Genomic DNA, 24,647 nt, shown 5'->3' on the forward strand with positions numbered 1-24,647 from the left:
CTCCTTTCTGGTTTCACTACAGCTGCCATCTTGGCCAACCCCAAGGATTGAACCAAAGACCTCCAGAGCTAAAAGCACAAGCTCCTACAGCTTAAGCTAAAGAGCCAGGTTCCGGAGTTGCAATGGTAACCGATTCGCATCCTCTGTGTACTGGGCACAAAAGGAGATATATGGACACACACTGACTAGTGGATTACACTGACATGGTGTGTCAAGGTTCCTTCCCCACTCTGAACTCTAGGGTACAGATGTGAGGACCTCCATGAAAAACCCCCTAAACTTATTTTTACCAGCTTAGATTAAAACTTCCCCAAGGTGCAAACTATTTTACCATTTGCCCCTGGACTTTATTGCTGCCACCACAAAGCATCTAACGAATATACAACAGGGAAAGAACCCGCTTGGAAACATCTTTCCCCCCAAAATCCTCCCAAACCCTACACCCCCTTTCCTGGGGAAGGCTTGATAAAAATCCTCACCAATTTGCATAGGTGAACACAGACCCAAACACTTGGATCTTAAGAACAATGAAAAAGCAATCGGGTTCTTAAAAGAAGAATTTTAATTGAAGAAAAAGTAAAAGAATCACCTCTGTAAAATCAGGACGGTAAATACCTTACAGGGTAATCAGATTCAAAATATAGAGAATCCCTCTAGGCAAAATCTTAAGCTACAAAAAGACACAAAAACAGGAATCTACATTCCATTCAGCACAACTTATTTTATCAGCCATTTAAACAAAACAGAATCTAACTAGATTGCTTATTAGACCTTTACAGGAGTTCTGACCTGCATTCCTGCTCTGATCCCAGCAAAACCAACACACAGACAGAGAGAACATTTGTCTCCCCCCCCCCCCGCTTTGAAAGTATCTTGTCTCCTCATTGGTCATTTTGGTCAGGTGCCAGCGAGGTTATCCTAGCTTCTTAACCCTTTACAGGTGAAAGGGTTTTTCTTCGGCCAGGCGGGATTTAAAGGTGTTTACCCTTCCCTTTATATTTATAACACGGTGTGTACAGAGTCTAGCTGTAACGATGATCTAGACAGGCATATTCCCCACCCACCCACCACCACCACATCATCTCCTAGGGTACATTGACACAGCAGGCAGGGTCCCACAGCGGTGAGTGTCAAAGCTCAGACTCTGCTATGGGCACTGATAATAGCTGTGTAGATGTTTGGGTTCGGGCTGGACCGTGGGCTCTGAAGACTCAGAAAGAGCGGAACTCCAGCCCAAGCCCAAATAACTATACAGTTGTTTTTAGCACCATAGCATGAGTCCTGTGAGCCTGAAGCTGCAGACCCAGACTCTGAGACTTGCTGCCACAGCATCCGGCTTCCCATGTAGACATACTAGATGTATCTAGACTAGACTCCTGGGCGTGCAAGATGTACTCCCTGTAAAAGAGAGTGACCCTATCACAGATGTGCCCCTAAAGGCTGGGATTGGCATAGCAGCTTGTTCACTGCCTAGCACCCTTGCCAACAGCTGCTCCAGCCCTGCAGCGCGCTCTCTCTCTCTTCTTGTGACGTGGCCTTCCAGACGGGTCCCTTTAAATTCTCGCCCTTTCTGATGTATCAAAGGCCCACCAATTAACAGTCCAATAAAGTCTTCAGCCCCAACTCCAGGCGCCACTGTTCTCACCCCTCCCCTCAGGGCTCTCTGCCATCCCTGTCCCCTTTCTGGACTCATGCCACCTGGCCAGTGGCTGGCAGGGGAACCCAAGTTCTTCCCCTACACCAAGTTCTGGCCCAGAGATCCTATAACCAGCAACTAAGATCTGCTCAGTTCATCTCCTAGCTGCTGTTTCACTGGGCTTCTCTTCCTACCCAGCCTTTCTTAGGCCTCTCTAAGGTTAGCCTTCGGGCAGGGCTAGGATTTGTAGGGCTCTCCTCTAGAACCTCCCAATCAAGTCCTGCATATATGTACAAACTTCAATACCCTTCTGCCCTCCTGGGGATCCTTGCACTCTCTAATCCCAGAGACTGACTGCAGAGTCCCTGACTCCAGCCCTGCCACAACCCACTGCAGACTTCCTCTCTTCAAAGTATCCCTCAGTTAGAATTCATCACTAAGCGGAGGCTGGGGCACTCACCAGATGTGGCAGGGTGCCTTCACGGAGCTCTCTAGCGCTAGTTAACTCTTTTCATGCTGGCATAGGGCACATACCCAACCAAAGTCCCCTCCTTAAACAGCAAGCCACCCATGCGGCCACCTACAGCCAGCTTCCACAACAGCATTACATCAGGGCAGCAGCATAGTTTGAAAGTGCCGGAGAACGGTGAGCCCACTGAGAGTTACGGCATTCTGCAAATCAAGGACAGAGCAAGCGCAACTGAAGGAAAGATGCCCAAGTAATGAATTATAAAATGGGCTTTATCCTTTTGTTTTGTCAATTACAATTGAGCTGTAATTATTTGCAGTAATACTTGGGAGCATGCTAGGAATCGTTCTAGAACGTGTAAAAAGAAGGAAACATCAGTAATAAGTCATGCTCACTACAACACCTGCTATTAAATCTTTGCTAGGGTGGGGGACGGAGGCTACCAGCTCTCTGTGCGGGGCTGAACGAAGTACCAATTAGCAAGCTTCTACCCTAAAATGCAAAGGTTTAATCAATGAGCGAAATGCACTGTAAGAGCAAACATGCTAATTTTGCCCATAAGAATAAAACATTTCTACATGGTAAGTGGCTTGATCTGTGATTGAGGAGCACTTAAAAATGCATATAGCTCCTTCAGGTCAGAGATGGGGATAGGAGGCCAAATCTATATGGCCTATCACACACTACTGCATCAAATGGATTTGTATGTCATAGAGAAGGGGCCAGGAAAGATCCTGTGGCTTCTTTAGTGTTCCATCCCCTGAGACAAACCTTATTCTGTATATTCACATGCGCAAGTAAGAGGCTCCAAGGTTCTAGCTGCAGAGCCAGCAAGGTCTGTACTGGGAATCAAGAAATCTGGTGCCCCACTGATCTCGGGCAAGTCATTTCCCGGGTCCATGCCTATTTCTCTTATTGAGTTAGATTGTAAGGTCTTTGGGGCAGGGACTGTCTCTCACTGTGTGTGTTGACATATGTACAGTGCCTAGCATAACAGGATCTCTGCAAAGGCCTCTAGGTGCAACTGTAGTACAAGCATTAGGCAGCAGGTTTAAAACACCCAAAAGGAAGCACTTCTTCACACTACAGACAGTCAACCTGTAGAACTTGCCAGGGGACGTTGCGATGGCCAAAACTATAACTAGATTCAAAAATGAATGAGAATTTCATTAATAGGTCCATCAAAGGCTATTAGCCAGGATGGGTAGAGATGCAACCCCATGCTCTGGGTGTCCCTAAAACCTTTGACTGCCAGAAGCTGGCACTGGGCGACAGGGGATGGATCACTTGATGACTTCCCTGTTCTGTTCATTGTTTTTGAAGCATCTTTTCCTGGCCACTCTAGGCAGACAGGATACTGGGCTAGATGGACCACAGGTCTGACCCAGTGTGGCTGTTCTTATGTTAAGCACTATTATTGCTGAGGGTTGCTTGAACAAACAATGATAGCACTTACCCTTTAAGGAACTTAAAACAAAAACAAAGAAAAAAACCCCACACAACCAAAGTTAACCATTTCAAATTCTGTGCCTGCCCCCAACTATGCAGGGAAAAGGCTGAAAGGAAAAAAACCAAACAAACAGATAAAATGTATTTCTTTATCTCCTTTCACTTAAACTCACCTTAAAGGTATCTAGTAAGAGCAGTAGGTTAAAAATAAAGTATGATTTTTTAATACCACGGCTGTCCTTTCCATACTGCGTTCTCGTCAAAAGTCTCAGACAATGATTTAAATCTGCCAACGCACCTGCGAAACAGGGGGAAGTGTTTGAAGAGCCTTTTTATAGGGGGTAAACTGAGGCACAGAAGCAGCAGTGGTTTACCCAGAGTCGCATAGAAAGATGTCTAAGGTGGGAGTAGATCGCAGGAGTCCTGGCTCTTGGCTCTACGTTTTTGCTACAAGCCCACCCTCTGGAGCTGGGAAGAAGCCACCACTCAGGAGCAAGGAGTTTGTAATCTCTGAGCTGGGACTCCTAACAGGCAAGGGACAAAACCACTACCTTGACACAGCCTTGGTGGCTGCAAAGCCGTGGTGTCTCATGGGGAATGGTGTCTCATGGGGAATGAGGACAGGAATGAGTCAGTGCTGTGGTGAGCACCAGCCAAATGGAAACCAGCCAAGGGATTACGCGAGAGAGCCCAAGGCCACACAACGGGAGACGACATTGTCAGAACAGAGTGGCAGCTCCTCACGCTGCCTCAACGGTTGTGACAGGCAAAGCTGTTTGCTGTTGAGATACCTCCCCGGCAAATGGCACAGACTGGCTCCAGCTCTACAGACCAGATGGATGGAGGTTAGGGCATCCCAGATGGCCCCCAGCCATCTCTTCCAAATCAACGGCTCTTGGAGCGCGCGCGCGCACGTGTGTGTGTGGGGGGGGTGTCATAGATGTTAAGGCCTGAAGGATCTGGTCTCATCTCAACATCACAAGCCACCAGCACCACCCAAACCCAGCGACCAAAATCAAAGCCCAGTACTCCAGCCCACAGGAGACTTGACTAGCATGTGCTGCAGGTGGAGCACAGGAGGGACCGAGGTGCACCAGTGCCCAAACCAACTCATTATCACTGTTCGTTTCTTCATAGGTACAGCCCAACGAGGGCTCCAGCAGCATCAGACCCCTAGGAATAGATTGGGAGAGAATTCCTTGCAGCCACAGCCACACACACACAGCCCTGCCTGTCAGACCACAAGCTACCCTGAAATACAGAGGAAGAGAAACCATGACATTTCCGTGCCCTTCTGCCAAGGGGACACAATTCTGCAGGATAGGGACAAAGAGAAATTCTGCTCCCCATCCTCTTAGCATCCCCATCCCCCGAGGCAAGGGAGAACCCTGCAGGATAGAAGGGAAACCCTGCCCACCTACCCCCAGCACAGGATAGGAGCCGGCCGGATAGAGTGGGAGGAACCCCCTAATCATCTTGCACTCACTCATCTGCCCATGACAAACAGCAGCCTGCAGGTCAGGGCAAAACAGCCTGGGTCTTTTTAGGTCTTGTACTGGAGATGTGGGAAGAGCCGGGGGGGTAAATCTGCACACAGGGACAAAATAAACCCAGAGAAAGCAAGATATAACACATACACATACAGAGCTTTATTGTCAGGTACTTGAGGGGGCCACACACACATGCACGCATGCACACACACAGCTTTTATTGTCTTGGGCTGGAGGATACTGCAGAGTTACCGTGAAGAAAAGCCAGGCAGCTTCCTGGCAGCCAGCAACAAGGTGTTTAGTGATGCCAGTCACCGACACAGCTTGGGCCATGCAACAGGTACTGTCAGCCACAATCTCTCTTTCCCAAACAGCTGCACTTCCTAAAGCACAGCCTGGTTTCTCTCAAACACAGCAAAGATACTGAGCAGTTGTGTAGCAGCCTTGGGGGATCTCAAACCATTTCACAAATGTCCCGTAACTAAGCCCCACCCCACTGGAGCTAGGTACACAGATTCCCCCTCCCATGATACAGACAGGGAAAACCAAGACTGCAAGGAGGTTAAGGCTTATGGGCCTGCTTTTCAGAAGTGCTGGACCCCCAAAGCTCCAACAGGCATCAATAGGGATTGTGAACGCTCCATTCAGATGCACACATCTTTAAAAAAAAAAAAAAAATTATGGGGCCCAATTCTCCTAGCTGCTCGGGACATACACAAGTCAGGGCTGTGTGCAGGCCAAGATGCATACACATGCAAACCCTTGGGCACGAACATACACTGGGGTTTTGTGCATGCAAAACTGTACGCACGCTTCACAACAGGGGCCCAAGTGACTTGTGCAAGGTCACACCATGAGTCAGTGGCAACAACAGAACCCAGGAGTCCTGCCTCACGTTCTCAGCCTCCTGTTTTAGCCACTAGGCCACACTGCCACCACTATGACAATACACACGCATGTACAAAGAACGGTACATTAGAAATGCTGAGATTCACACCAGGGAAATGAGCCAGCTCTGAACCTCTTGGGCATCAATTCCCTTCCCTCTCTTAATAAATGAGGAAGTACCATATCTTCCCATACATGTACAATCCTCCCACACACACAGGGACTAAACGGAACTTGTACAAAAATGAGTGATATACTAGGGAATGGCAAACACCTGCCCCATCTTCTGCAGAGAAGACAGAGCGCTATCAAACAAAACCAAAAAAATCCCAGCAACAAAGGGTCTCCTTCCCCACTTAATCCCCGAACACATCATCTTAATAAACCCCGATAACAAAGCAATTACGTGCAAAGCTGTCGAGGGCTGTGCTGACCAGAACGGCTCTTTCGCCAGCTTCGAGAAGCTTTGCTGGGGGAGAAGAAAAAGTCATAATTCAATCAGCCCATTCTGCTGATCCCCGCGATTGGCCTTCGTGCTGAAGGAACATTACATTCAAGTAGCTGAGGTTTTTACAGCAGTACTTGCAAGGCAGAGAAGATAAAAACAGTGTTAAACTGGGACCGGTTGGCTCACGAGACGGGGAACAGACAACTTGTGCTTCAGCTGCTGGTTTGAATCCAACTCTGGTGAGCAGCAGGCCAAGGGTGGTTAGCATCTGACAGATGGGAAGAGGAGAACTGGACAGGACCACGTGAAATGAGTTTGCCGGGTCTCAGTCCCATTCCCAACAAGCAAGCGGTGACATCAGTAAAAGTCCCACAGTGCTAGACATCCCCATGCCAATTTGGCAATCTCCACGGAGACCAAAATGGGCAACAGAGACCATGCTGCCCCCCCTCCTCTCCATACAAGATCCCTTGAAGGCAGAGTTGGGAACAATAGCTGGGGAGCACATGGGAAGCTTGAGATGCCTGGGTTGGAGATAAGCAGAGGCCTTCGAGGCACCAAACCCTTCCCCTGCACCAAATTCACAATCAACATTTATTAAGGGGTTGGGGAGGGGATGTGCTAACCGGCCCTTTAAAAAGACGCTCCATCAGGCCTGTATCCCTTCTCCAAGGACCGAGCCGCTATTCCTCCGCAAAGGGTTGCGAGTGGTGGAGATGCCAGATAAGAGCCAAGAAGCTAAGGGGTGGGAGGTCACTTACTTTCAGACATGCAGCCAGTCAGAAGCAAGGAGAGGAGGTTCACGAGCGGGACCAGCGAAGACATTCCCGGGCTGCAAAGAATCCTCATTCTTGGCAATGACCTCCCAACCCAGCCAGGAAGGCCCCAGTTCAGCGAAACTCACAGAGCCTCCAAAGGGACGTCAGCACCTGCAGAGAGACAAAAGGAACCGGCAAACAGTTAGACGAGAGCGTGGGGGGCAGCTGTTATCCAAGGGGGAGAGGGAACTGAAAGCACATCGGAGCAGGTGGTGAGCAGTACACGGGAAGACAACAGTCCCATGTGGAAACATCAGAGGACTAAAATGGCCCTGAAGCTGACTCCATCATCAGGCTGGCCTGCCCCAGATTTACAGCTTTGGCAGATAACGACAAGCCACTTGCACACTCAAAAGGGATCACGCCAGGGAAGAGAAGAATGGGCAGGAGACCTCGGCAGAGCCTGTGTTTACAGTTTAACCCTCACCACCACGCGCTCCCTCCCCAATCCCTCTCCCTCCCCGGAACGACCACACGGGCTGGGCGATGAGGCGTGAAGTGATCTGACCTGATGGGCGCAGAGATCCTCTGAAAGAGATTTTCCACGCGCTGGAGTGAATGGAAAAAACAGGGGAGGGGGGGAAAAAATCCACCAAAAGAGACAAGCTGGGGGTGGGGTGGGGGGGCGTTTCCCGTGTGCCCCCTGAAGATATCTGTGTCTGGGGGATGGCTTTGCTCCCTGCTCAGCCAAGCTCTGGGGACAGCAAAGCAATCACCTGGATGTGCACAAGCGGAGGTGCCGCAGAGTCACCGGTGCGACTTCAGCGCAGACAATAGTTTAGACTCCTGAGGGCTGTAATACTTTGATCTATTCCCATTGTCGGGCTTGATGATGTTGAGCGGCCTGTGACAGTCAGGTCACACTAGGTGGGAGGATGGTCCCTTCTGGCCTTAAACTTGAGTACTCTGACCACCTCCCGTGAGTTCTAATCCCAGCCCCGACGCCAGCTACCCTCTGCGTGCTTGGGGCAAGGGGCTCTCCCTGCACTGTGTCTCAGTCCCCCCCCCCGTCAATAATGATCCTTTCCCAGCTCACAGGGCTTGGGAGGAGTCACATTTATAACGTGCTTTGATCAAGACGAATGTGATAGAAGCACGAAATGTTTTTTATTACTGCGGGACTGAATGGGCAGCTGGAAGCCCAGGGGTGGGAACGAATCCTTGCTGAAGCACAGTTTTAGTTGTTTAGCAGCCAGGCCCCAAAAGAAGACGACACCAAAAAGATTTAGGGCCTGTGGTTGAGCCTACTTGGGGCAGGACAGAAGGGGGCGCCAAGGAGCTGGCTATGGCTCCATCATCCTGATTCCCCCCTGCCCCCCCCCAAGTGCCCCGGCTGGAGCTGGGGGAGTCTGGGAGGCAAGAGTCACCTCCTCCAGCTTTAAAGCAGCAGGGAGTTCCAGGGAGACAGATCCCCGCCCCTCTGAGCTGCCCGAGTAGCACCCAAGGGTCGTCTTCTCAGTAGTGACTCTGGCCCCCATCTCAATTGCCCTGAACACTTTTGCCAGCAGAAACAGCAGACTTTGTCCCAGAAGAGCTGAAAAGGGAGACAGAATGAAGAGCACTGCCCACCTCATACCATCGATGTTGACAGAGACATGCCAATGATCTGGCGATAAACCGACACGAGACACTAGAATAATGGGGAACGATTCTCGGTCTCTGGGGGATCCCCTTAGATCTAGGTAGGTTCTTATCTGCTGTATGTTACTTACAATAAATACAAAAATCGGGATTTGCTGCCTTTTGAAAAAAGCAACACAGGACACATTTTAATAGGATGGGCTAAGGGGGCAGGAGAGGCTGCCTAGATCTTCCGATACGTATCAGAACATGAAGCCACCCGGAGATGCAATCTGAATGAGCGTCTTGATCTTTCTCTGTCCTAATAACTTATCAAGACAGCCGCTTTGTAGCGGGAAAGAATCCAGGATAAATAAGAAAGGCCCTCAGATATTACAGCTTGTAATATTCATCCCCATGCAGCATCCTCTCAGCCAGCAGCTTTGGACTCGTACTTCACGGATTCTAAGCCGCCTGAAGCATGCAAGATGTGAGGCTAGCTCTTTAACATCTCATGGCCAGCTATTTAAAAACGTGTGCAGGTGGCACAAGAAAGCAGGGTTCTGTAAGCCAGGCGATCCTGAAACGCTTATTCAAGACACTGTTAGAAAAGCACACGGAGGCTACCAACAGACTGCAACTAAGAACAATAGGGTGTTGTTTTTATTTTAACAGAGGAAGGCAGGGTCCGAAGGCATCAGGAATCATTGTGATGGCAACTGTTAATTAAAGGAGGACTGTGCACAAAGGAAACTGAATCAAGTTGCAGAGTAGCAGCCGTGTTAGTCTTGTTAGTCTCTAAGGTGCCACAAGTACTCCTTTTCTTGAATCAAGTTGGTTACAGCTGGGATTATTTTCCTGCTACCTGCAAACGAGTGGCTTCTGAGTCCCATTGGTGGGACAAAATCCTCCTCACTATGATGTTTTTAGGCACTTAACATTTCAAACCTTGTTCAGCCGGCACCCAGAGCACCGAGGAGGTCAGCACCTATTTATCTAAATGAAATCCCCTTGTGGTCACAATAAACGCTGTTAAATGTCTCCGTGTCTCCACTGCTTTCTAAATGCATTGCCAGCGACCTGCTTTGGCTCTGAGCTCCGCAAGCAGGCAAGAGGCAATGATACCCCCCTCGCCGCCTCACAAAAAGCACCGATTAATGCGGACAAGTCATGTGGAACATTCTGCTGGATCTGAACTGACAACACCACTCCCCGCCCCATTCCACCAGGACTTTTACGCCGCATAAATGGTTGGGATAGAAAAGGTCTGGTGAGAGGGGCAACTGCACCAGTTTCCGGCAGAAAGAAAAAGAGATGCCAGAGGGTGACACTTCTGCTCTGGTGCTAATGTGCTTCCCAAAGCCCTTGATAGAGACTGAAAGCACTGGTAGAGACATTAGGACATGTCAACCTCAATCCAGCAATTCATCTTTCAGAGCAGGTACGTCACCTGGCTGTCTCCGCCTGGACTCACCAGCCTCAGGATTGCAGGGATGGCAAGACGGGCTCCCACCTGGCTCTGCTGCGTAAATGAGGGAGCGATGGGGGAGAAGGCAGGGAGGGAAAGGGAAGAGAGGAGGCTGCTCCATTGTCTTAGTAACGCTTGAACGGTGTCAATGAAAGCACTGGATATGGACGGAGTCACATATGCATCCACCAGAAGTCCCCTTAGCCTTTAATTTTCTCACCTACCCCATGACTGTCACCCCAGAACAGACCAATGGTTCACCTAGTCTGCCTGTTGGATTCTTGAGGAAAGGCACAAGTCCCCCAGAAGGCACCTAAGCATATTTAGCTTCCTGGAAGGAAATTTCTTCCTGGCCTCTAGCAGGTGATAGCTGACACCCTGAAACATGAAGACCGGCTGATCCTTATAATAATCATCCGTGTTATTTGTATTCACAGCAGTATTCCTATATATGCTGCAAAATACACACCGCTGGGAGACCCGGCTACAGACAGGCAGGCCTCTCCCATTCTCCAGCATAGTTAAGGGCGGGTGCCAATTACCTTGATCTATGCTCAAATCACACGGATTTCATCACTTCTGGTCTCCCTTCCTGTGTCTGTACACGGTCTGCCTAGACAGTAAGCCCTTTACAGACAGGCATGATGAGGAGACACCTGCCCCGATGCCCCAGCAAGCTATTGGCACTGTACAAGTAAGCGCAACAGCAGCTGTTCTCAGGGCAGTAGAACAATGCAAGAAGTCTTACCGGGTTCCCTGACACAGGATCTTCTGCGGCACAGACAGGGCCTACGGGCCTCAATCCTTATTAGAGGATGCAGCTAAGTGAAGAGCTGAGGTCAGGACTGAGCTAGATATAGCCATGTTTCAGAAACTAGATGAATTCTTACAGTCTCTGGGGCTTCCTAGTGCATCTAATCCTCTCCCATTCTCCAACTGCAAGCTCTTCGGTGGCTCGTACGGAGCCATGCACATGGTCAGCTTTTAAAGAATAATAAAACAGGAAGCGCTTTGCTGCTAGTAGCCCTATAGCCTGGCTTCTCTCACAAGAGAGACGGGGACTATTCAGAGGTCTACAGAAGCTAGGCACCCAGGATAAAATTTTCAAAAGCACCTATGTGATTTAGGAGCGTAAGTTTCATTGAAAGTCAGGGGATCTTAGGCTAGATCACTTAGGCCCTTTTGAATATTTGACTCCAATCTTAATGGGAGCTGGACACCTAACTCCATTAAGCCCTCCAGTCACAGTGGGGATTTATCCAGAGAACATCTTAGCCAGTGTGATTCCCAGAGAGAACGAAAATCTCTGCTATTTCGTGAGCGAACCTCTCCCCAACCCTACTAGCAACAACTGTGTTTAAACAGCCATCGCTAGCATGGTCCTGAATCCAGCAAAGGTAGGTCTACTGGCGTGGGATGTGGACCTCTTGTTGAGGCACTTGGGTGAAAAGCTGCCACACAAGATACAGCTTCTCCTCCCCATTTCCTCCCTGAAATGCAAAAAACCACCACAACCTTCTTCCCCACCCCCCACCACCTAATTTGGTGGAAAAAATTCTAAGTGGTTTTCATTTTGAAGGATCTGAAAAGAACCCCCTTTTTATGGTTTTTGGGAAAAAAAACTGCTGAAATTTAAAAAAATCAAACCCAAAAGTTCAATAATAATTTCAATGACATTTTAAATTTACAATTTGGATTAGTTTGGGGGTTGGTTTTTTTTGGTGAAACATGAAAAAAATTACAATTTTCCCATGCAAAATCATTTAAAAAACTTTCACCCAGCTCTCATCATCCATGATTAGCTTTTGCATCTCATCTTCTCATAGAGTGTGGTGGGACGATTCCCCTGCACCCCACCAAGCCACAACAGTCTATTACCTTAGGAACCCTACAGAGAAGAGGCTGTATTCCACATGCTAATGCATTCTCTGAGTTGCCAGTTCAGTTTGTACTGGACATTAATAAAGGTCAATGGGTCACCTCATTTCCTGCCCCAATGAGTGTGTTTAAAAAAAAAAAAAAAAAGCTTTTAAAGCACAATCAATCACCAAGCAGTCTGCCATCTTCTCTCCAAAAAAAGAAATCTGACATCTAAACAAACAAGCATGCACCTCTACCTCGCTGCTTCATTATGAATCGGCTCTCATTGATCTGCCCAACCAACCACCTGAACAGAGACCCGAGTGAGAGGTTTGTGTGATATGGGCAGCTGCCCGCTCAGAACTCAGCCAACCACCTCCCAGTCAGCCCTGCTGATAGTTCCGGCAGAGACTTGGGACCGAATGGATCTCAGTAGGTGACTTCTCCAGGTGTTCCTCTAGGCAGGGCCCGGCAAGGAGACTCAAGCACCATGTTCGAGGCCAGCTTGCAATTCTGTAACTAGGTGTTAATATCCAGGGTTCTCCATGCAGCATTTATTGTCCATGCTACAGTCACTTTTTTTTTTTTTTTTTTTTTTAAAGAATGAGCAAAAGCACCAGAGAGACCCACTCCCCCTACCATGCACTGACAGCATTAATTTACACACCCGATTCCCCTCCTTACAATAGGGGTGTTCCCAAACCTCCCTGCTCCGAATGAATCAAGCTAACTGGCCCATTCTGGGTAACAGGAGATGGTTCTGTTTTCCAGGCCAGTTTAATCTCAGCATCAAAGTCCTGAGGCGGGAAACTTTTTGCTTGCCAATGTTCCAAACCCAGCGCAGATGTGCACAGCTTCCTTCTCCGTGTGACCGGCAACACGACCCCAGCTGGGACCTAGGTTCCTCAGAGACAAAGGGTTATCATACACATTTTAATAAAGGGGAAGTGCCAAAGCCTTGTGTGCTACCAAAAAGCACTAACCAGCCTAAATTTTCAAAAGTAACTAATTGTTTTGAGTGCCCAACTTGAGACATTGTACTGAGTGAGGGCAGAGGCCCTGATTTTCATATGGCAGGTTATCAGCAGTTTCTGAAAATTAGGCCTTTTTAAAGGCACCCAAGAAATTGAGGCACTCAAAATCACTAGCCCCTTTTGAGAATGTAGGATACAGGTTTCAGCACCTCTGCCATGGTGGATATAGCCCTGGATCATTCAGTCAAGACCCTTATTAGATGGTAAATATCATCTAGCTCTTAACTAGTGCTTTTCATCTTTAGATCTCAAAGTGATTTATGAAGCAAATTAACATCATTATACCCATTTTACAAATGGGGAAACTGAGGCACACCGAGGGAAAATGAGTTGCCCAAGGTCATCCAGCCAGCCAGCAGCAGAGCCAGGATTAGAATCCAGGTCTCCTGAGTCCCAGTCCAGTGCCCTATCCACTGGGCTATTCTGCCTTATGCTAGGCTCTAATATAGGTGCGTCTCATCCCTAGATCTAAAAGATTCACAAAAAAGAACCCGAGCGTCATTACCCTCTATAGGGAAACTGAGTCAGAGTGCAAAGACCTTGGAGCTCTCTCTATCTCTGACATCCTCCCCGCAAGATCTCTTCATGCACTTGTAAACCCAGCTCTGAGTGATAGGCTCCAAGGGAGTGGGGAATGGGTGAATCCATTTTGGGTGAGGAGCAGTTTGTTCTCTAACAGCTGCAACAGGGCATTCTGGCATACAAAGGGTTAAACCATAGGGATGGTGTGGGGGCAGGAGGCAGGCAGGCAAGATCTGAATTGTGTTTAAATCATCAGGAGAAATGAATTCCCTACCCCCACCCCTTTTTCCAACAGTGGCAGCTCTGACAAGCAGTGATGAATTTGTTGTGTCAGTAAGTGTTTAGCGGGTGCAGCATAGCATGGACAGGGGGCAGAGGAAATGGCAGCTGTGGCCAAAGGGGATTCGCAGAACCGAGAGATCAGGAGCCCACAGCAAAGGGCAGGAACGGGTTCAACTCACCAGGCTGGAATGCACCTGTCCTTTAAAACACACAGACACCAGCAACTCCTAGCTCCTAGGTGGCTGCACGCACAAAGGCAGGGAGACCCCTGAAGGGCAGGTCAGCGTTGCAGCTGGGAGCAAGACTCACAGTCTAGGTAGACAGGCTCGCGCCAGCACACTGAAAATAGTGGTGTGGACGCTCCGGCTTGGGACAAAGCTCAGAGCCCGCCCAACTCCCTAGGCTTGAGAGCCGGGACCTCCACACTGCCACTCTTAGCCCACTACCTCAAGGCCCTGATGCAAGGCCGTCTACCCGGGCTGGGAGGCTTGCTCCCAGCTGCAGTGGAGACGCACCGAGTGACCCCAGCTGTTGCAACAAAGACACAGACACCCTGAAATCATGCCTGTAGTACAACTGCAGATCTCTCCTCTGGGATCCCGGGAAAAGGGGCAGAGAATCAGGGGCTGAACAAAGCAAAGGCTTTAAAGACAAGCCCCCACCACCATGTCCCACTCCTGAAAGAGGGGCTCTCCAGCCGCTCCATTATGCAGCCTCTGAACAACGAGCGCCCCCAGAATCCCATTCTCCAGAGTGAGCCGAGCTCTGTCTATAACAGAAAGGGCTGGAGTTGCAGTCTTTTGTCTAGAATACAAAGGCCCTGATTCTCCACTGCCCTGCACCCTGTGTGGTCATTCATACCAGTGTGAAGTGGGTGCAAAGCACAAGTAGAGTATTTTGCACGGATGTAATTGCACATGGTGCAGGATAATGGGTAACAGAGAATCAGGCCCAAAACCTCCCTCCCTTCCTTCCCCACCCCTCCTTCACAACCCTTCAGCATTTACCAGCAGATCACTCCAGACAGCACCCAGCAGCTGACAGCATCAGAGCTAACATTTGCTTCCTCTCCAGGTTAATACCTCGCATTTCTTTTTCAGGTTCTGTTTTTTTGTTTTTGTTTTTAAAAGCTGAGCATCATTAGATCCTCAGCTTGGGTGCTCTGTGGGGCACAGCCCGAGCCTTCTCTTGAAGCCTGCCACGCAAATACCCATGGCGCTATGTAAATAACCATCCATCATCATTACCTCACAGTGTCATCAGCCCAGCGCATCAGCCAAAACCCCCAAAGGAGAAACAGACCAGACAGAACTGGAGGAATACTGCAAAAAAACAACCAACAGGATACGTGCGAGCTTCCCCAAGAATATAGCCAGATGCAACAGCAGCCATTCCCCCATGTACCTTATTCACTGTGCAGAAACACCACTATTCTGCATACTTGTGTAAATACGCTGCTATAAACATGCATGTTCATAGAAGAATGCATAATCACAACTGAAACTAGTGGAGGGATGGAGGGAAGCTACCTTCATCCAGTTGAAGAGCATGCACACTGCACCAGGGGATTTCACCAATTACTGTGTGGACAGCAGATACCAAATTAATACTCGTAAACAGTTTGGGGGCTGGGATTGGTTTACATGAGAGCCCTGCATGGGATTGTTTTTAATCCCCCTCCCGTCCCGATCCCACTATTATGGCCGTGGGTCCTGCGGGATCCCAGTCTCGTGCAAGACACTAGTGTACGTGATGCATTCAAACAACTGAGGACAATGAACAAATTATTTAAAATAAAATCTGTTTCTTCTGCCCAAAGCATGTGTGGAACAGGCCTAGAGCATGCAACAGGTGCAACACAAATCTAAAGACAGCAATAGATCCATTTTTAATCCACAGTAAATGCACCTGTCCGTGGTAATTGCATGTATGCAGCATCCTTCATAAGAGTCTAGAAATTGCTAGTGGCCAAGTTCACCAGCATTGCAGTCCAGCATGCTAAGTTACAGGGAGAAGGCTGCTACGGGCTGTGTCTTTTGGTCACTCTTTAGGAGTTCCCCAGAGTTGACTGGGACCCTCTGGTGCTAAGATCAACACACTCTCCCTCCTAGCCATGCTGTTTTTACCTCAGAGAATTTAGTCACAATGATCAGCAGAGCCACAAACTCTTGGTATCAAGTGCCCCAAAGGAGAAAAATCGGCAATAACCTTCCTGATTCCCAGAGCCCTGCAAAGGGAAAGCACTTCTCCCGACAGTCCCCTCAAATGAAACCTAAAGCAAGGGAGGAGTGTTATGCCGGCTCTCTAGAAAGAGACTGCATATGCTTAGTGTGCCTGTTTGAAACACAAATCAAAATAAGCTCATATATAAAATATTTTCTGATGGACAGATGAGCCATGAAGAACTAATGATTTGTGACTGCTGGCAGGCAAGCTTTCAATACTGTTCACATCTTTGTGTGCTACCTTATGACTTCGGCAAAGAACACACTGGGTTGGAGGGTAGGCTGGATGGCTCAGGGGTCTGGTCATAGGCCCCTTATTCCTTTACTGGCTATCTTCTAGACAGTACTGTATAGTAGATACATACTACAGCATCCAAGTCCTTTAGGTTGGTGGCTGTCAATCTCTTCCATATTAGGATACTTTCCTCCAGAACTCCCCTTCCATCTAGCCAGGACCAAGTTGGGATTCCCCTCCCACTTAGCAACATGGGAAGAGCAGGAGCAGTTGTGCTCCTCCGAAACGTGTTTGTGACCTCCTAGCTGAGAGCCCATGCGCTAGGTCATTGGTTTGAAACTAGCTCAGGCTGGAGGTGGCAAAGTTTTTACGATTGGACAGCTGTTCGGCATGAAATGGGCATCACCCCACTTCCGGGTGACCTTTCCAGGATGACTAGAGGTTTTGGGGTGCTTCATGTGAGAGGCCTTCAAGGAGTCTGATTTTCAGGAAGTGCTGAACTCCTTGGGCACCCCAAAAATCAGTAGCAATGACTGAAAAGTCTTGGTCAAAGTGTCCGTATCACCCAAGCCAGCCCCAGCAGACGGGCCAAGCGCTGAGGACCCAGAGACCAACTCTCCTCTCACTCCCTAGAGATCCGTCACTCCAAGGTGGGGCTGCGACAGGCTGTCAGGCAGAACTGGGTTGCTTGTGCAGCTACTGCTGTACCACAGACAACATCTCCAGGCCTGCCAAGGCAGCTTCTCTTACCTGCCCTACATCCATGCAAAACAAGTAAAATGCAAACAACCGAGTTAATTAGGGGCATTCGGGTGCTTTCTCAATTCCAGCTCAGGGCTCTGCACTGGTTTAGGACGTCACTAGCCCCTCTCGCTAGAACGGCCTTCTCATGACACACGCCGGCCGACGGATGGCCTCCCTTCGTTATCTTCATTTGAACTAGGGCTCCTTGGAGCTCTTAACTGGAAGCCGTGTACCGATGAACAGAGCTCCATCAACAGAGAGAGACGTCTGCTTGTTTGTTGGCCACACCGGAATGGCCGGAGGGAGGGAATACGCCTGTATTTCCAGGAGGAGATCTAAGCAAAAGCCACTGGCCCTGATTAAACTGAACAAAAGGAGATATCGAGTGCGGGAAGGAAAGGGCATGCCCCCAAGAAGCGTGAACACAGAGGGGAGCGGATCCGTAAAAAGATCTCTCGCCTTGTCTACACTAGGATTCAAAACATGTGATGTTATCACGCGTGTGCTAACATCACACCTTTTACCCAAGCCTAGACAAAGCTGCAGGCACAGCAAGCCATGGTGCAAAAAAAACACCAGCACGGAGAACCTCTGCAAACTCTACAGACAAGATCCTGCTCTGAGGTACCCCACAAATGATGATGGAGTTACTCTGAATTGACACTGGGGAAAGAGAGCAGAATTTGGCTCTGCGCTTAACACTCTGAGGGTCCCTAGAAGCTGCCTTTCTCTGTCCTTTCTTCCCGGCCCAGCGAGGGGCAACAATGCTGGTGGGGATGGAGTGATCAAGTCCAGCCAGGGGGAACCCAAGGGCTGAGTGCTGAAATCAACAGCACCAAATACATCTCCACAAATGGCTTGTCTTCCATGTGGATGGAGGGGGATGGGAACCCTGACTGCTACAGTCACTGCATTGGGGGAAGGAGGAGAGCCCAAACAGAGCTAACCATCACTCCACACCAGTCAAATCCCACATCAAGGCCCGCTGTCTCTGCAGAGCCCACAGCAAAGGTTGCAGGAGTAAGAGAGGGCTAGGTTGGGGTGGAAAGGGTGAGAGAGTCTGGTCCTTCCAGGTCTGCATCCGACATTACAGGCTCTCTGGCACTTAGGCCTTGTCCATCACCATGTGGGTTGCCAACAGGTGACCAACGAACAAACAAAGGAACTAAGCAGGGCAGGAGTCAGCGCTGCTCCTGCATGGAGTTTCATCGAACTGGGCACAGCTCCGCACCAGCCATTTGGGAGCCTCCCTGCTCGCCCTCCCAAGCTTCCCTGCAGGGTGATAATTCCCCTGCATCACTTTTATCCCACCCAGCCAGGGATCCTGGCACCCCCATCCCTTGCCTGTGTTGATCAGGCACCTGCAGCCAGCAGCCCCCCAGCACCTCCCCCAGCCCTGTCCTGACGCAGACACAAGGTGCTGTTGTCAGTTCTCCAAGTGGAAGCTGTACCCCCTGCCCCTCGATCCTCTGCCCTGACTTCACCCTTTGTGACACGTGGGGCTTCAAATGCAATCTGATCCCTCCAGGCTGCGGGCTGGTCTGGGAATTACACCCATTATCCTCTGCCCTGCTCTCACCAAGTGCCAGCCCCTGCCCTCTCCTCCTTCGGCTCCCTCAATTTCTTCCCTACTTGCCACGCTCCTTCCAGACCATGCACGCAGCTTCTGCCACGGGATTAAATTCCATAAAGAGGATTTGGTTCCAAGCCTCCCCAAGGATGGACAAATCCCTCTCTTGCCCTGGCTGGAATCCCGTGTCTCACTGGCCAGGGGGAGATTAAATGAGGAGGAGAGAAAACATCTCTCACACACACACCCCTCCCACCCCCGCACCCCTTGTGATCCATTCTGAATTTAAAAGCTAAGCAGGGCTCTGGCTGGGTCAGCGGAAGGCAGTGCGGTCGAGTACGTAGGGTACTGGACTGGCAGCTGGGAAACCAGAATTCTATTCCCAGCCCTGCCTCTGACTTTCTGAGAGACTCGAGCAAATCACTTCATCTCTCTTCCTTCCATCCTGACTTACCGATTTATGCTCCAGCTACCATACAGTCTTTCCTATGCGTACGTGCGGCACCTGTCATAGTGGGGCCCTGATTTTAGCTGGGGCTTCTAGGCACTGCTGTAATGCACATAATGAAAGACGTTCTAAGCAGTGCAAGAAGTGACGGGGCACGCCTCGCTGAAGAGGGGCGCCTTTCTGATGAACGTTTCATTGTCCATGAAATGCAAAACTGACATGCAAAACTGAGAGCCTGCCCACCTATTAAGTAGGGTTAAGGATGTTAATCTCCACATCCTAGCCATATTCCAATGCAGACAACTGCCACTGGACAGCCTCAACTCACTTTGCCTTTCAGTTGTATTACATATGGTTTTCTTCACTATGGCAGTCTTGCTATGCACTATTAAAACAGCTGCCATGTCCCACCCAGGGGTAGCTGCATTTCATTGTTAAGCGAAGCAATCCAGACATCCACACTATAGCAACATCAGAGGGGTTCACAAAATATGTACAAAACCATGAGATCTTTAATACTTCCTCGATAGCACCTTTTAAGATAGAAAAGAATGAGAGGGCACTGGGACACACACACACGACTACATCAGCTTTGCAAAACTCTACCTGCCGAAGGCAAGTGATTTTTTAAGAAGCAACTAAGTTCATTAGATTTCTATCACCACCACTCAGCCATCATGGTAAAGAGCAAGCAAGCAGATTTTGTGCCTGGGCTGGCTACATTTTCACGGTGAATTGGCAAGGCTGTGTAGATACACACACACACACACACACACGAGGAATTAAAAGTTAACAGTATTTGCTCTGCAGTTTAATAGGTTTGGTATGCAGTGAAACAAGCCAGTACAGAGGGGAGACCATTGTTTTTCTCCTCTGTTTTCACCAGGGCAGGAAGAGCACTGTCTCATAAAAAGGAGAGACTCTGCAGTAAATAAGAAATATTACAGGAAGCTTTTCAGACCTTAAGTGCCTGTGCAGACCCCTTCCCCTGCCCAGCTAGAGAGAGGAGCATTTAGTCATCACTTGTCCATCTTCAGAGGCACCCAGCCAAACAGGAACAAGGCCAACGGCAAATCTCTCCTTAGGACATGCACAAGCCGCCATATTGCAGAAATGCGTTTATTCTCCCTGCACCATCTGGAGTTGCAGGGAAATGTTACTTTCTTGTCCCCATCAAGTACTGAAGGGCAAGGATCTGCAATCATCTTAAAGGGAAAGGCCTCTATGCTACAAGTGCTAAAGGTGACCTGCAATGGGTCAAAAGGAGAGGGCGTTGTGCTGATTTTGGTTTCTTTGGGACACGCACTCCATTTATTCTCATCCCTCCCTGGTCTCTGCACCAAGCCTGGCTTTTCAGAAAACCTTTGACTGGCTCCTCCCTCCCCCAGCTCAGAACGGATTGGACAGTTCGGACAGTCCCACTTCCTCAGAGGAGAAGCTCCCTGCAATTAAATCAACCAGGGCTAGCAGGAGGCAAAAAATGGTTACCTTCCTTTCATAATTGTTGCTCTTTGAGATGTGTTGCTCACGTCCATTCGATTCGAGGTGTGTGCATGCCATGTGCATGGTCAGAGATTTTTGCCTTAGCAGTATCCGTAGAGCCAACTGTGGCACCTCCTTGAGTGCCGCACTCATGTGTTGGTGTATCAGGCACCCCCAGCGTCCTCTCAGTTCCTTCTTGCCGGTAACTCCGACAGAGGAGCAGGAAAGCGGGAAATGCAACGGACATGAGCAACACATCTCGAAGAACAAGTTACAGAAGGTAGGTAACCGTTCTTTTCTTCTTCGAGTGCTTGCTCATGTCGATTCCATTCTAGGTGACTCTCAAGCAGTGTCCCTGGAGGTGGGCTTGGAGTTCCCAGTCTTGCAACTTGCAGCACTGCTCTGCCAAAGCCAGCGTCATCTCGAGCCTGCTGAGTCAGTGCGTAGTGCAACGTGAACGTGTGGACAGATGGCCAGGTAGCGGCCCTACAAATCTCTTGAATCAGCACCTGAGCCAGCAAGGCCGCCGCTGACACTTGTGCCCGAGTCAAGTGTGCCATCATGGTTGCCAGCGGAGGCACCTTTGCTAGCTCATAGCAGTAGCAGATAAAGGCCATGACCCAGGATGAAATCCTCTCAGCAGACACTGGGCGACCTTTCATTCCGTCTGCCACTGCAACAAACAATTGTTGTGGATTTACAGAATGGCTTTGTTCTACCTATGTAGAAGGCCAGCACCCTCCTGACGTCCAGGATGTGTAGCCTGCACTTCTCATCTGACTCACAAGGCTTTGGAAAGAAGGCAGGTAAGTATATGCCCTGGCCAGTATGAAACTGGGAAACAACCTTGGGCAGAAACACCGGGTGAGGTTGCGGCTAGACCTTATCTTTGTAAAAGACCATATAGGGCGGCTCCAAAGTAAGCACCCTGATCTGACACCCTGCGGGCCGAAGTTATCGCAACCAGTAACGAAACCTTCCAGGAGAGAGCAGAAAGCCAGAGGCTCAAACGGAGGCCCCATGTGCCTCAACATTACAAGATTCAGATCCCAGGGAGGGATGGGATCCGGGACATGTGGGTAGAGACGCTTTAGACCTTTCAAAAACTGGTTTGTCATGTCGTGAGCGAAGATCAAACCGCCTTGAAACGGAGGGTGGAAAGCAGCCAAGTGGACCTTAATCGATCACAGGGACAAGCCTTGGAGTTTGAGGTGCAGCAGGTAACCCAGGATCTCCTGCAGCGAGGCCAGCTCAGCCCGGATACACCGTTCCGAGGTCCGGCATGTGAACCTTCTCCATTTGGCCAGATAACTCGCTCTGGTGGAGGGTTTCCCACTACCCAGCAAGACCTGCTGAACATGGGCCAAGCATTCCTGTTCGGCTACATTTAGCCACACAGTAGCCATGATGTCAAGTGCAGCGCCACCAGGTTTGGGTGCAGAAGGCTGCCGTGGTTCTGGGACAGCAGGTCTGGCCAGAGGGGCAGCTGCAGCAGGGTGGCTACCAAAAGGTTCAGCAATGTGCCAAACCAGTGCTGGCAAGGCCATGTAGGGGCTATTAGGATAATTCTCGCCCTGCCTTGCTTCATCTTTACAAGGACCCTATGAATCAAGGAACTGGCGGGAAGGCGTACATCAGAGCCCCCGACCACGGGGTGAGAAACACATCTGATAGAGAGCCCTGGTCCATGCCCCAGAATGAACACAACACATGGCATTTTCTGTTCTGCCTGGACGTGAACGGGTCCACCTGGGGAGTCCCCCATCTCTGGATGATTATGCTGTCCGCTTCCGGATGGAGTGACCACTCGTGGGGAGATGAGAAGGTCCTGCTGAGGAGATCTGTTAAGACGTTCCTGGCTCTGGGCAGGTGCGCAGCTACCAGATGAATGGCATGCCACACACAGAATTGCCAAAGGTTGAGAGCTTTTTGGCAAAGGGCCGACAACCCGGCTCTGCCCTGCCTGTTGATGTAATACATCGCAGCAGTATTGTACATCAGGATCTGCACCACCTTTCCCTTCAGGCAGGCAAAAAAACCTGGCTGGCCAGGTGAACTGCCCTGAGCTCCCTGACGCTGATGTGGAGGGCCAGACCATCCCACAACCAGGGCTCTGGCTGCTCAGCTCGCCCAGGTGGGCTCCCACCCCAGGTCCGAAGCATCAGAGAGCAGGGTCAGTGACGGGGCCAGGGCCGCAAAGGGAACTCCCTCTGACACTGACCCAGGATCCAACTACAAATCCAGGGACAACCGGATGTGATCCGGCACCCTGACTACCTGGTCTAGGTTGTGCCTGTTGGGGATGTAGACCAACATCAGCCACGCTTGCAGAGGCTGAAAATGCAACCTGCATGACTGACCACATGTGCGCACGTGGCCACGTGGCACAACAACTGCAGGCAGCCCTAAGGCTCGAAGTCAGAAGAGATGATACCACTAGCCCTTGCTATGCAAGGAAAGGCACTCCGACTAACCACCACGAGCGGTAAGAAGGAACTGTGAGGGCGTAGGGCTGGTGGTGCCTGATATACCAACGCATGAACGCAGCACTCAAGGGGGCACCACAGCTGACCCTACAGATACAGCTAAGGCAAAAAAATCTCTGACGACCGCACACATGGGTGTGTGCATACCTACAATGTAATCGACATGAGCACGTACTCAAAGAAGAAGAAGAATTGTAGCTCTCCTCCATTTCACAAGAGTGCACGGTTTTCTACCAGCACATGTGTCCTGGGGATATGGCGGGTGAGGTCTCACTGCACTGTATTAATCAGCACTTGTGAAGCACCTTGCAAGCACTGGGAAGACAAGCTTGCCCCAGATAGGCCTGGTGTAAACTTAAAGTTAAGTCAAAAAATTCACACCCCTGAGAAGCCCAGCTTTGCCAACCTAACCCCCAGCGTAGATGCCACTAGGTTTGACCTAGCTACCGCCGCTCTGGGTCGATTACCCCTACAAAGATGGAAAACACACTTCCGGTGCTGTAAGAAGTGTCTACACTATGGCGTGTCAACAGCATAGCTGTACCCATGCTGCTGCAGCACCCGCAGCGAGGAGATGAGCTTAGTGGCTGACGGTGCATGAAGAGGAACCCAAGAGGAGGCAGGACAGAAATCAGAGCAAAGCGCAATGCACTGAATCATCAGGCAGTATCCCTGACCCATCCGCTGCCAGCCACCCCCCATGTCCAAATACATTCCATCCCGTGGCATTATAAGCTAGTGCCTGACCCTGCTACTCCAGTTATACGGAGAACACTGAGACTCTGCTTTCCCCAGACCGGGCTCAGGGGTTTATCTGCAAGCAGCGATCTCCCATCCCCACAGTACCAAAGCCTTGCAAACCAATCCTCACAACACCTCAGTGCGTTGGGAAGTTTATCCCCACAATCCCTCTCCCCAGCTTACTGATGATGAGCTAAGGCAGAAAGAGGTTAAGCAACTCAACCAAGGTCGCACAGGAAGTGTGTAGCAGAGCTGGGAACTGAGCAGCATTGCCATCTGCTGCCCTTACCACAAAGCTACCCCTTTCCCTTGAGTACCTGAACTCCCTGTAAACACCCCCGTTGTTATCTTAGCAGGCCTGGCCCTGCCCTTTATCTTTGTTCGGCAGAAAGAAGAAATCCCACGCAGTTTAGTTTGGTATCATGGCTTTCATAAGAGGCTCTCAGAAAACAGAAGCCTACTCCATGCAGCATGGAAACTAAAGACCCCAGGGGGGCACTTTTCTCGAAAATGCAGAGGTTTACTCAGGAGGCGTGGGTGTAAAATTTCCCCTTCTTTCATCCCCAGCGGCATGCAGCATGCTGACAGCCTGCTGATCCTCAAGATGGCTGGATTTCAGTGGCTCTGCACATACACAAGTGAACTGCCTTGACATGGGAAGGCCCAATTGATGGGTCCAATCATTGCTGCTCTACATACATCAAACCCGAATCGCTGCAAACCTTCGGTCTCAGTCATGCTTATTCTTCAGCGGGGGGGGGAGGCAGGCCACAAACAAGCGGGACAGCAGTA

The 24,647-nt window shown here is 49.9% G+C and overlaps 1 protein-coding gene across 32 annotated transcripts in view; it reads right to left on the minus strand.

The window, feature by feature from the left end:
- PTPRS (protein tyrosine phosphatase receptor type S) overlaps positions 1-24,647 on the minus strand; it is a 251,694-nt gene that overhangs the window by 133,539 nt on the left and 93,508 nt on the right. For all 32 annotated transcript variants that reach the window (XM_043502577.1, XM_038383799.2, XM_043502564.1 and 29 more), the window contains exon 2: positions 7,142-7,309. In XM_043502577.1, coding sequence (XP_043358512.1) covers positions 7,142-7,229 — 88 coding nt within the window. In that variant the 5' untranslated portion in view covers positions 7,230-7,309. The remainder of the gene's footprint in view (positions 1-7,141; positions 7,310-24,647) is intronic.

Source organism: Dermochelys coriacea, chromosome 25 (assembly GCF_009764565.3).
Source record: "Dermochelys coriacea isolate rDerCor1 chromosome 25, rDerCor1.pri.v4, whole genome shotgun sequence".
Classification (NCBI taxonomy): domain Eukaryota; kingdom Metazoa; phylum Chordata; order Testudines; family Dermochelyidae; genus Dermochelys; species Dermochelys coriacea.